This window comes from Mustela nivalis (genome assembly GCF_964662115.1).
Source record: "Mustela nivalis genome assembly, chromosome: 2".
NCBI classification, from domain to species: Eukaryota; Metazoa; Chordata; class Mammalia; order Carnivora; family Mustelidae; genus Mustela; species Mustela nivalis.
The window spans coordinates 35779373-35791185 of record NC_139021.1 but is presented as its reverse complement, the minus strand read 5'-3'; the positions used below and the strand labels follow the sequence as shown (position 1 = coordinate 35791185).

At 41.6% G+C, this 11813-nt stretch overlaps 1 protein-coding gene across 7 annotated transcripts in view; it reads right to left on the bottom strand.

The window, feature by feature from the left end:
- Nucleotides 1–2731: 2731 nt before the first annotated feature.
- Nucleotides 2732–11813, bottom strand: part of SNX31 (sorting nexin 31) — a 64092-nt gene continuing 55010 nt past the window's right edge. For 4 of the 7 annotated variants that reach the window (XM_082722748.1, XM_082722752.1, XM_082722751.1 and 1 more), the window contains 4 exons: nt 10987–11043; nt 7556–8399; nt 3555–3736; nt 2732–3453 (listed from right to left, as the gene is read on the bottom strand). In XM_082722748.1, coding sequence (XP_082578874.1) covers nt 8307–8399; nt 10987–11043 — 150 coding nt within the window. In that variant the 3' untranslated portion in view covers nt 2732–3453; nt 3555–3736; nt 7556–8306. Of the gene's footprint in view, nt 3454–3554; nt 3737–7091; nt 8400–10986; nt 11044–11813 lie in introns of those variants that run through there. The other 3 variants (XM_082722750.1, XM_082722753.1, XM_082722749.1) reach the window with 2 other exon arrangements.

Here is an 11813-nt window from a genome sequence, read left to right as displayed (position 1 = left end):
AGCACTACCACAACGAATGGCACATAGTAGGTGCTCAAGAATATTAGCTTAGTAGTTCTCAGCCCTTGTAGCACATTGTAGTCACCACAGGAGCCTAAAAATATCAACAACTATGTCTAGTCAAAACCAAGTCAGAATTATTTTGAAGTACGGTCCCGGCATCTACATTTTTAAAAGCTGCTCAGGAAATCCCAATATGCAGCCAATGTGCAGGGCTGAGAATTGCTGTGTCAGATACAACTGAGCGAGTGAATGAGTGAATGGATGACAGAAAAGATTTGCTTGGGGTAGGATTTTCTTTTAGGTCATTTTTTCTGGATAGGGAAAAAAGGATTAGACTGATTATATATTACTATCCAGTCTTAGGAAATGCAGAAAGGATTTTCCCAAACATAATTGAACAGTTATCAGAAGGGACTCAGAGTGATCTAGCAACCATCCCAGTGTAACCAATTGTTACACTGTAGAAAAGAGATATGTTGGAATGGGAAAGTGCTTTAAAAACTCATCATAGTGAGGTGCCTGGTTGCTTAAGTGTCTCACTCTTGTTTTGGCTCAGGTCATGATTTCATGGTTAAGATTGAGCCCTGTGTTGAGCTCCTTGCTGGGTGTGAAGCCTGCTTAAGATTCTCTCTTTCCCTCTCCCTCCCTAAAACAACAAAACAAAACAAAACAACACCATACCTCAAAGGAAGAGGGATTTCTACTTGTTTTTGAGCTTTACTCCTGTTCCAGGTTGGTTTTTGTAGTACTAACAAATGACCGTCAGAGGGAGACATGTTCCTGAAAATGTTGCTTCCATGGGCGTCCCATCTCTCATTCCTGGCTAGGGAGAATCAGGTGTTTTTAACACTAGGGATTCTGAAGGCTTAACCATCGAATAAATAAATTGCATATATTTATCTACACAAGAATTAGATTTATTTCGGTTCCCCAAGAGTTTAAACATTTAAACCACCAGGAAAAAAATGAAGTTTGCATGTGTGCCAAGCATTATTATATCTGCAACACTGGGAAAAAATTGGGAGCCTCAGGGGATAATCTGTCCCTCTAGCAACCAACCATAACTAGAAATTAAGTATGCAAGCAAAACCCTCAGAAAGCGATCTCTCTCCCTCTGTTAATTGCAAAGTAAACATCTTAGATCTTGAATTTCTGGAGTTACTAAGATAAGGGTTAGATCCCTGGAAAGAATAAAAGAACTTGACTCCTTCTCTGCAATACCCATTTGTTGTTTTCTTATCCACACATGCCAGAACCACACAGATGAATATATTAGACTAACTATGTATGTGATGGGAAAGTATATAGCGCTTAGCCCTGATTAAGCTTCCCTTCCAAAAGTTAAGGAACTGATTATTAGCAAGGGAATACCTTTTGCAAAGGTGTAAGCAAATGCATTGATTTGCAAAGCCTTTAAAAGCGACTGGTGAGAAGTTATGCCTGTGATCAGCAGGTATCAGTCATTGAGTAATGAGATAGGAACTCTTAGGAATGTGGAAGCCATATCTTACTTGGCATATAGGGATTATGTGGGGAACCTAAAAGACTATGTCCCAAAGAGCAACACAGTATGTCATTGAAAAAGTCAATAAAAACTCTTCAGAGTTTTTATTTTATTTTAATTATATTTTATTATTCTTATTGCATAAGAAATGATGAGGTCTGCATGTTGTTCATTTATTCTATACTTCAAAACAAGCACTAGAAACTCAGAAGTCAGTAGGTTTATCAATTTTTTTTTTCAGAAGTAGGCAAGGAAAACCAACAGGAAACCAAACCAAAAGATCTAGTCTTTTCTCCTTTCCTTTCTGGCCCTAAATTTCCTTCCTAACCTTCTAATATTCCCACCCCTTAGAGAACATGTTAGTTTAGGGTTTGTTCAGTGTGGGAGAGGAGAAGCTAGGGAAGGGTTCATGCTGGTCCCAGAGGGCTCTGGAATGTCTGCTTGGTCCAGAAAATGAGCAGCTCATTCCAACAATCTGTGTTGTTAAAGGGTTCGCTTCAACCCTGGAACGCTGCTAAGCTCACTCCGGGGGCTCACACTGAACCGACATTTTTGACTTAGAGGGATCTTAACTCTTATATTAGTCTCAAAATAAACTCCTGGCAATCATTCAAACAGAAGCCAAGCTCCTCTCCTTCTCAGTCCTGAAAACACTCTAGGGAATGAGCTTTATCAGAACTTGCCTCGGTTCTGCTCTCTTCCTCTCCAAATACAGAGTTGGTGCTTTCATTTCCACCTTTGTGAAACTGTGATGCCCCAGTCAGGAGAAAGCCCGAGGCTATTCTACTCTGACAACTATTTTCTGCCAATACACCTGGACTAACATCTTTTGAACTTAAAACTTCTGACCAGCAAGAAAGGAAACGTGTGACATTTTTATAGGGAAAAAAGGGGGGCGGGAGGAGTGGATAAGTAGTGCGAATTACTCTTAGCCTATGCATTTGTTTTAAGGCAAACAGAATCAGAAAAGACTTTCAAATGATTTTCTTTTATAAACCTCAAAAATGTATTTTATATATCTATCTTCCAAGCTCACGAGACACATTAAAAGAAGAAATGGAGTTAGTTGTCTTTTGTGTTTGTTTTTGTCATCATCCAGCAGGATTTTTTAACAAGTCCCAGGTAACAAGTCCTTATCACACTTGAGCAGGAAGGTTTTAGGATTTTTTTTCCTACAGTGATTTCACTAAGATCTCAGCCCATCTTCATTATCACCCTCAGCCTACACATCACTTTTGTTTTAATTCTGACAAATGAAAAGGGAAAAGAGGATATGACAGAAGAAAAACAAGGGAAAAAGACATCTTGACACAAACGACCCACAGTTAATTGCAAAAGAGAAACTAATACCGACATAATTGATATAAATCCAGTCACCTGTAAGAAATCTTCGATTTAACTACTGTGATATGTATTCAGTCAATATATGAAAAAAAAAAGAAAACCCCACCTCTGATATACAGTCTTCCTATTTTCTCCCTTAACACGGTGCCATACAAGTCCTGGGACGTGGAACCGCTTTCCCTTTGCACATAAATAGGTGCACTTGCTGGAATGGTGCCCCTGGAAAGCTCCTCCAGCAATGGCAAAATAGCTACAGTTGAGTTTTGAATACAACCCGTCTCCAAGTGGTTGACTTTGCCACATGTATGTTTCATCACTGTCATTTCACTTGTTTTACTCAACATTTTGCAGAAAATCAAATTCTAACTTCCCTTGATGAGGACCCAGATGCAGTAGATTTCCATCCCCTCTTCCTCTGTACACTAGACGCGATACAAAGAGGGGGACCTCCCCAGACATTCTGTGGGGACTTCGTTTTCAGTGAGAAGAAGAGCACGCATGCGCGCAGAGAGGCCAGCTCATACTCCCGGCTTCAGCCTGCCGCTCCAGGCGCCTCCACCCCAGACCACGGCTGCACCGCAGAGCCGGTCCAATGAGGGCTCCTGTGGACAGATGGAAAAGCCATTAGGAAGTACAGCCAACTCCGTGTTCCCACATTTCCGGGATGAAAACCACATTTAGTGCAGGAGCTGTGCAAACTCACCAAGGTCAATGCCTTTAAATCAACGGAGTGTCCGACTTCTTCCAAGATGTTACACAACCAAAGCCCAACTGGTGAGCTGAAGACTTTGCCCCACAGAAAAGTAAACAGGCTACACGGCTGGAACGAAGTGCCAAGCCCACCACGGACTTTTCCCATAGCTCTAATTTTTCTTATCTGGAAAACTGTTCAACACATGACTTCTTAAGAATACAACAAATAGCTATTATAAGGTAACTTATAAGCAAAGTACAATTATACATCAATAAAGTGGAGGGAGTCGAATACAACGATAAGGCGAAAAGCCATCCTTTAAAAATTTTTTAAATGAATTTATTAGAGAGAGAGAGCATGAGCACAAGCAGAGGGAGCTTCAGGCAGAGGGAGAAACAGGCTCCCCACTGAGCAAGGAGCCTGATGTGGGACTTGATCCCAGGACCCAGGGATCATGACCTGAGCTGAAGGCAGATGCTTAATGGACTGAGCCACGCAGGCATCCCTGAAAAGCCTTTTTTTTTTTTTTTTTAAGATTTTATTTATTTATTTGACAGAGAGATCACAATAGGCAGAGAGGCAAGCAGAGAGAGAAGAGGAAGAAGGCTCCACACCGAGCAGAGAGCCTGATGCCAGACTCGATCCCAGGACCCTAAGATCATGACCGGAGCTGAAGGCAGAGGCTTAACCCACTGAGCCACCCAGGCACCTCAAAAAGCCATTTTCTAAGGGATTATTGGTGTTAGGTATACATTTTCTTTCATTCTTTCATTCTCTTTCTTTCTCTCTCTCTTTCTTTCTGACTTTTTAGAGGAGAGAGACAGAGGGAGAGAGAATCCTAAAACCAATTCCCCACTAAGCAGGAAACCCAATGAGGGGCTTGATCCCAGGACCCTGAGATGGTGACCTGAGCTGAAATCAAGTGAGCCACCCAAACGACTGGGCAAGGTGCTCCCACTATACATTTTCTAGGTTAACTCAGCATGCTTTATTTTGGAGTGTAAGAGCCAGAAAAATATGTCTAACTTTTTCCAACTATTTTTCTGGGATCCCTGAGGACAGGATTGAGACCACCCTCACGAAGGAGAAAAGTACCTCGTACCCCATCTCCCTCAGTCCAGAGTCCACATGGGCCCCTGGCTGCAGTCCTCTTGGTGAGCCTTGGTCCACACACGGCAGGGGGGGGGGGGGCTAAAAAAGCACCTGGAGAAGGAGAGTTGACTCTGATGCTGAGTTTTCTTTTGTTTTGTATTGTACGATCACTTTGGCCATTATTTTCCCACTGAGACTTGGAACCTGTTTGGTTTTCCACAAATTAGGGTCACTCAGCCCTTCTCAAATTCACTTTGAGGGTAAACATTGGGTAATTTCTCACTTACATAGGTAGCATAAAGTTTGCTTCCCAAGGGCCCAGCTGGGGATGTGCGCAAGCCACAGTCTCACCACATACGAACCTACATGGAGACCTGGCTTTAGGAAGTGAGCATGTCGGCCCTCCAGACAAAGCCTCACATGATTCTCTCCAGAACCCCCAGGGGCTCAGACCCTTGGGGGGCCTAATCACAATTGAATCAGCTCTGCCCTTTTTTCTTCTATTTTGTGAACTTTTCACACTTTGGGGTTGGCCTGTGAACCAGGGGCTTAGGCCAGTAATTTTAGGAGAATGAACAGCCACAGAAACAAATGCATGCGTCTAGAAGCAGGGAGAAGTGATGTTGGTGAGAACAGATGCATCAGGAGAAAATTTGGCTGACTGGAGACCAGTCACAAAGGTATAAGGGAGAGAATCTATAGACGATAGCATATGCTGGTAATTTCCAAAGCCTTGCCACACCACTCAGAAGTTACCTGATGGGTTTCAGGAGCTGCCCACCTTTAACAATGTTCATGCACTGGCTCATGTCTTGTCCTGGGCTGAGGGGCTAGGCTGCTGGGAAGGTTCCGCCCAGCAGCACCACACAAGAGTGAGGTCATCACCCTCAGGACAGATGGGGGCCCACTGCTGGCCTCTCTCGGAGCCTGCAGCAGGGAAGGCCACTCTGGGAATCGGAGTTTAGACTTTTCACCCACTGATGAAGTGTTTTGATGCAGAAGTAATTCAAGCCTGCAACTCCTTCTAGATAAAAACAGGCCCAGTAATCCCCAAAGGGGCTAATGGTTCTTTCTTCTCCCACATAACTGCTAAGGAATATGTCATTTTACAAAGTAAATTTTGAGTTTTGTCTTCCACCACCCCAGTTCCTTTATTATTCATGGTACATACTATGGAAGGTACTTGTTTCTTCTTATTTCCTGATATTGATGATGATCTCTATGTCTTGGGAAAAAACTATTAAATACAATCCTTCTGTTTTTGCCATCTTCAAATAAGGGATAAACCACTCTGCTCATTTTATAGGAATGCTACATTTGTGGGGCGCCTGGGTGACTCAGTCAGTTAAGTGTCTGCCTTCAGCTCAGGTCATGATCTCAGGGTCCTGGGATCCAATCGGATATCAGGCTCCCTGTTCAGTGGGGGTCGCCTTCCCCCATCCCTCTCCCCGCTGCTTGCGCTCCAGCTCTCTCTCTCTCTCTCTGTCAAATAAATAAATAAAATCTTAAAAAGAAAAAAAAAAGAAAGGAATGCTGCATTTGTGTCTGCATAGGTACTGATCCCTCTTCTCTTTTAGCTTTATCTCCTAACTACTCCCTAACCTGAAACTTTGCCAGCACACAGTGTGGTTTTGCTCATCATTTCCCACTCGTTGTCCTGTTAAAGCCTACCCTACCCTTTCACATGTGTCTCTCCTCCCTGTGGCTGTACTCCTTCTTCAAAGTCTCTCTTCCCCATGGGCCTTCCTGACCATCCCCAACTTCCTCCGACACACAGGTCCACACTACACACTGGACACCAGCCATGTGTTGTCTGGGATTATCAGCTCTCAGGTATCAGGTTGAAACATATGAAACTGACAACATAAAACTCTTTTTGACCTACAAAACAGCAATTAGGTATAGTTCAATCTAGTATATGTACCTTCTCACCCCCAAATACAAGTTCTTTTTGCACTCCTACTCTCTCTAGTAGGCTCTTACACAGTGTAGGGTTTGGAATTAAAAAGAAATTGATGGGGCGCCTGGGTGGCTCAGTTGTTAAGTGTCTGCCTACCGCTCAGGTCATGATCCCAGGGTGCTGGGATCAAGCCCCGCACTGGGCTCCCTGCTCAGTGGGGAGACTGCTTCTCCCTCTCCTGCTTTGCCTGCTTGTGCTCTCTCACTTTCTCTATCAAATAAATAAATAAATAAAGAAATTGACAAACTATTCTTAAATTGGCAAAATAGTAGATAAACTTCTACTTTAATCTGAAAATGTATCCTAATCCATTAATACCATCACCATGGATGATTTGGGATGTTTATTATACCCTCTCCCCTGCAAAACCTCCTACTACTGCCTAAAATATAAATACAAAACTTAATGGCACTGGAATTTATGGCTAGAGGCACTGCTATATAAACATTACAGGACTTTAATAGATTCTATATTTCAGAAAGATCATCTCAGAATTTTCATCAGTAAATTTTATATTCACTAGAATATATTTCACATTTATTACATAATTAGTTACACAATCCAGTGAGAAAACATTAGAATATTGCACTTTATCTAATTATATTACATAGAGTCCTCTGTCCCTCTCCCTTATTGCAGTCTTAATTCCATATATAATTACATTCATTCATTATCATGATAAACTGAAACTAGATAAGGAAAAATCTAGTGAAAAAAATATCCATGGTTTTAAAGCTAAGAAACTTACAGAGTATCTGAATTTGAGTGCAGGGTCCCATTGCTTTCCAAAATAAAAAATATTCAAAATAGCATGTGATTATTAAACTGAATTTCATATTCAAAGATAAAGTATAGTTACATCAGTGGAGAAGTAGAGAAATGGGCAGACTGTTACTTTTGGTCTGTCCCTATTGGGAGGCTCAGGATTATGTAAGGAAAGAAATTAGTATTTTATCACCTCCTTACTCGGTGCTATGGATGGATCAGTGAAGTCCAGATTTCTTTTTCAATGATTCCATTTCCTAGAGCCACATTATCCGGAGGGGGTGAGTCATGTCTTCAGAACTTAACCCCAAATACATTTATAGTGTTTTATGCTAAGCTTTTCATTCATGTAGTATCAGAACATACAGAAGACTCATCAAGCCAGGTAAACATCTGTTAGAGTAAAAAACAAACAAACAAACTTCATACTAATTGATGTGGATTTGCCACTTGTCATTTATGAGCCATTAAAAGCAAAGTGTATAACTTGGTTCATATTTCTTTTTAATCTTAAGATTCACAGAGCTCTGAAGTACCCTTGGTGAATACGGTCAATCTTTTTTATTTTTTGCAATGCATTTATATATACATATTTTAATTTTTTAATAAACATGTAATGTACTATTAGCCCCAGGGGTACAGTCTGTGAATCGCCAGATTTACACACTTCGCAGCACTCACCATAGCACATACCCTCCCCAGTGTCCATAACCCCACCACCCTCTCTCTACCCCCACCCCCGCCACCCTCAGTTTGTTTTGTGACATTAAGAGTCTCTTATGGTTTGTCTCCCTCCCGAGCCCATCTTGTTTCATCTTAATGGCAAGAGAAAATGGGAAGGGGTTCCATTTCTTCCACTGCTGGTGGACTGCCCACTTTTAATCCCCAAGCTCTTTCATTGTCGAGACAGCCCAGAGGACATTTAAAAATGTGAGAGTTTCTCATCAAAGGTCTTCTTCCTCTATGGTCCCAAAAGCACAGTCAACATTGGCCATCTCAATCTTGCTTTTTCTTGGTAGAAAACGAGAAACATCTTTCTGTTGTGAAATAAACAGGTCAGAAATGTATGTGAGGAAATAATTTCCATAACAACAATAATAATTACAAAGTCACGAGAATGTTAAAATAATATTAAAAAGGCAACAGAAAGGTTACATTTATTTAAAAGATGGTTATTTCAAGTATTTTTTTTTTCTCCCCATAGAAGCTTTGTCTTGGGGTAGGTGTCTGTGTTAGGACCAAGAGTGCCTCCTGCTGGTAGCTGAGGTAGACCTGTTCAGAGGGCCTTTCCAGGCACTAGTATGTCCCCAGGTAACATTTGGATGCTGCCCTCATCCTTTTACCCTCCCCCGCCCCAGTCTCACCCCCTTAAAGCTATGCAACTTTCCATTTTTAACTCTATGTCAAATCTTTATGCACACCCCACACAAATACAAATTTCTAACAAGTTTTATATTTTAAAACATTAAAAGTGGTTATAGTTGCTATAAACCCTCAGTGAGTGAAGAATTGGCCTTCAATATTTATGAAACCTCAAAGACAAGGTCATGGCTTTGTCACTGGTGAAACAAATGTTCCTTAATGGCCAGATAAGCTAAAAAAAAGTTTTTTTTCTTTGAGGGATTTGTTTCGATAGAGAGGCCCCATGGCAAAGTGTTTAAAGAAATAAACAAACTTTACTGGTTAAACAACAAATAAATACTGCTTCAGTTCTGATACTGGCTCTGTAATTTACTTGCTGTGTGACCTTGAGCAAGTTACTTAACCTTTCTGTGTTTTCAGTTCCTTTGGCTATAAACCAAGGATAATAATAATAGCTGGGTTGTTATGGGGATTAAATGAGTTATATGTGGAATGCAATTAGAACAGTGCTTGGCTCAGGATAAGCTCTATATAAAGATTTGCTAAATAAGTTGGGATTCAATACACTTGGACAACTTTTGACATGCTGGCCCTGCTTAGAGCATAAGGGAGGCTGGCCTATTTTAGCATTGCTATTCATCTGAGAGGACATCTGAATTAGTTTCAATGTTGATCATAGTTGTGCTATGTGTTATCTATTGTTCTAGAACAGGGACTCTCAAAATTTGACATGCATCTGACTCATCTGGAGGGCTTGCTAAACACAGATTACTAGCCTCCATCCCTGGGGTTTCTGATGAAGTAGGTTTGGGGTCCAAAACTAGAATTTAAATTTCTAGTAAGTTCCCAAGGTATGCTGATGGTATTGCTCTGGGGACCAAACTTTGAGAACCACTGTTCCAGGATAATAGTTTCAATCCTGGCTGTATATTAGATGCCCTGAGGAGCTTTTAAAAATTCTGTTGCCAGGCCCCTAGACCAATTAAGTCAGAGTCTTTGAGGGTGGGCCCCAGCCATGATTTGTTTTTAGAGCTCCCCAAGTGATTCCAGCACGTAGCCAAGGTTGAGAACCACAGCTCTGTGCTAATCACTATGCTGCTGATGAATGGGAGTGACGGAGTGATTACTACCTACACTTTACAGGTAAAGAAATCGAACCTCGGTGCAGTGTTCCCCATTAGGGTGCTTGCTATAAATGCTGATCTGCTAAATCACTCTTTTGGAGTGGGGCCCAGGAATTTACATTTTAATAAGCACCTCAGGAGTCCCTTAAACATTTAGTTTTTGATCTGTTTGAGGACATATCCACCAGTCCATGGTGGAGTTCTTACCCTCTATCTCTGATCTAAGCAGCCAGAAAAGCTGGTATTATGAAAGAGAGGAAACTTTGCATTTAGTCTGTGTTTAAAATTTTTTTCTTTTTACTGAGCTTAGTCACTCAAGAGAGGACCTTCTATTTTCATAAGTACTGTCCTTATATACTTAGTGCATTTATATACACAGCAAGCAGACTGTGTAACAGGAGTGGATCGATAATAAATCCCATTCAAATGCTACTTGGAGGTCACCTTTATTTCACTTACATACACTAGGATTTGAACGTAGAAAGGAAGAGTTAGTTAAGGGCACAGCTCTGGAGACAGACCATCTTGCTTCTTCCCCCCATTGATTACTGTGCAATCTGGGCAAGTCACCTAACCTCTCTGTGCCTGTTTCCCCCAATGATTTATAGGACTTTGGTGAGAATAAATGTCGTGATCCACATAAACATGCTTAGAACAGTGCCTGGCACTGAGTGCCTACTATGCTTTCCACTTTGATATTTACTGTTATTGTTATCTACCCAACAGACCTAAATGCTCCAAACAGTATTTAATAAACTTAAAGGCTGTTTTCTACAGAGTACATTGCAGAGAATTCATGAAAGGAAAGTGTGAACCAGAAAGAGGATTTAAAAAAAAATTGCATGGAGTGTAGGAGAAAATCACTAAAGAATTCTATGTTCTTGGAAATTTTCTATGTAAAAATTCAGGAGAGTTGGTCTCCCGGTCCTGCTGGGTACTACAGTAAAAAAAAAAAAAAAAAATACTATCCTTCTGTGGTAGTCCTCCCATTGGCACAATCCTACGTGAAAGAGCTTCTGGGGGAGAAAATTCTGGCTTGTTCTTAAAAGTAGAATGAATGACTTTGGTTACTTAAAGGGGGAAAAGGACAGATTTATCAAAATTATAATGTCTCAATTATATCATTTTACTCACAGACCTGGCTTTGTTGAACGCGGTGTTTTTTACGGTTGCCTTGTTCTGGAACTTCAATCTGCTAAATAGATTAGTAAAATGTCAGTCAGCACAGCCTGGAGAAGCAAGCACACAAATAATCTATTTAACTAGCACGTTTCCCCTTCTACAATAATCCTCTTAATGGTCTCCAAGACTGCCTGTCAGCAGGCACACCTGCTTCCCATCCACACAACCCCCCTTCATTTGCAAATATACAAACGTGGCAGAAATGGAGCCCCTGAAAGTGAAGTGAAGGTTCGCGTTTAACACCGGTGGTTGCCTATAGATTTTGTGATTTAACACAGCTTCCAAGAGGACTTCACACAAAATGAACTCCTAAATCCTGAAATAATCCCCAGAGCTCAGATCCATACGCTGAATCAAAGCCAAATGGGGGCTTTGATTAATCAAAAGGCACCATGAATCAAGTGAAGATCAAATGGAAGTTCAAGACACTTGAATATACCTCCCGTACATGAGGTAAACTTAATATAACAGTCAGGGTCCCGGCAGAAAACAGATGGCACACTCCTGAGGAGCAGTTTTGTTTTAAAAAAGGAACTACTTCATGGAGGTGCGGACAGGATTAAATGAATCAGCGAAGGGATGTTGGAGCCCCTAGGGGCTCGCTGTGAGGGGCTGGAGGGTAATGTTTTCCACTCCTAGGCCGGAAGGGGCAGGGGTAGCAGCTGGTACTGGAATGAGGGGAGCCAGAGCTGTGGGGAGGAGAGGCCACCTCCAGGAGCCTGGCCCTCAGCAGAAGGCTGTGCCGACCACAGAGACCCGGCAGCGACAGAACTGAAGAAATAA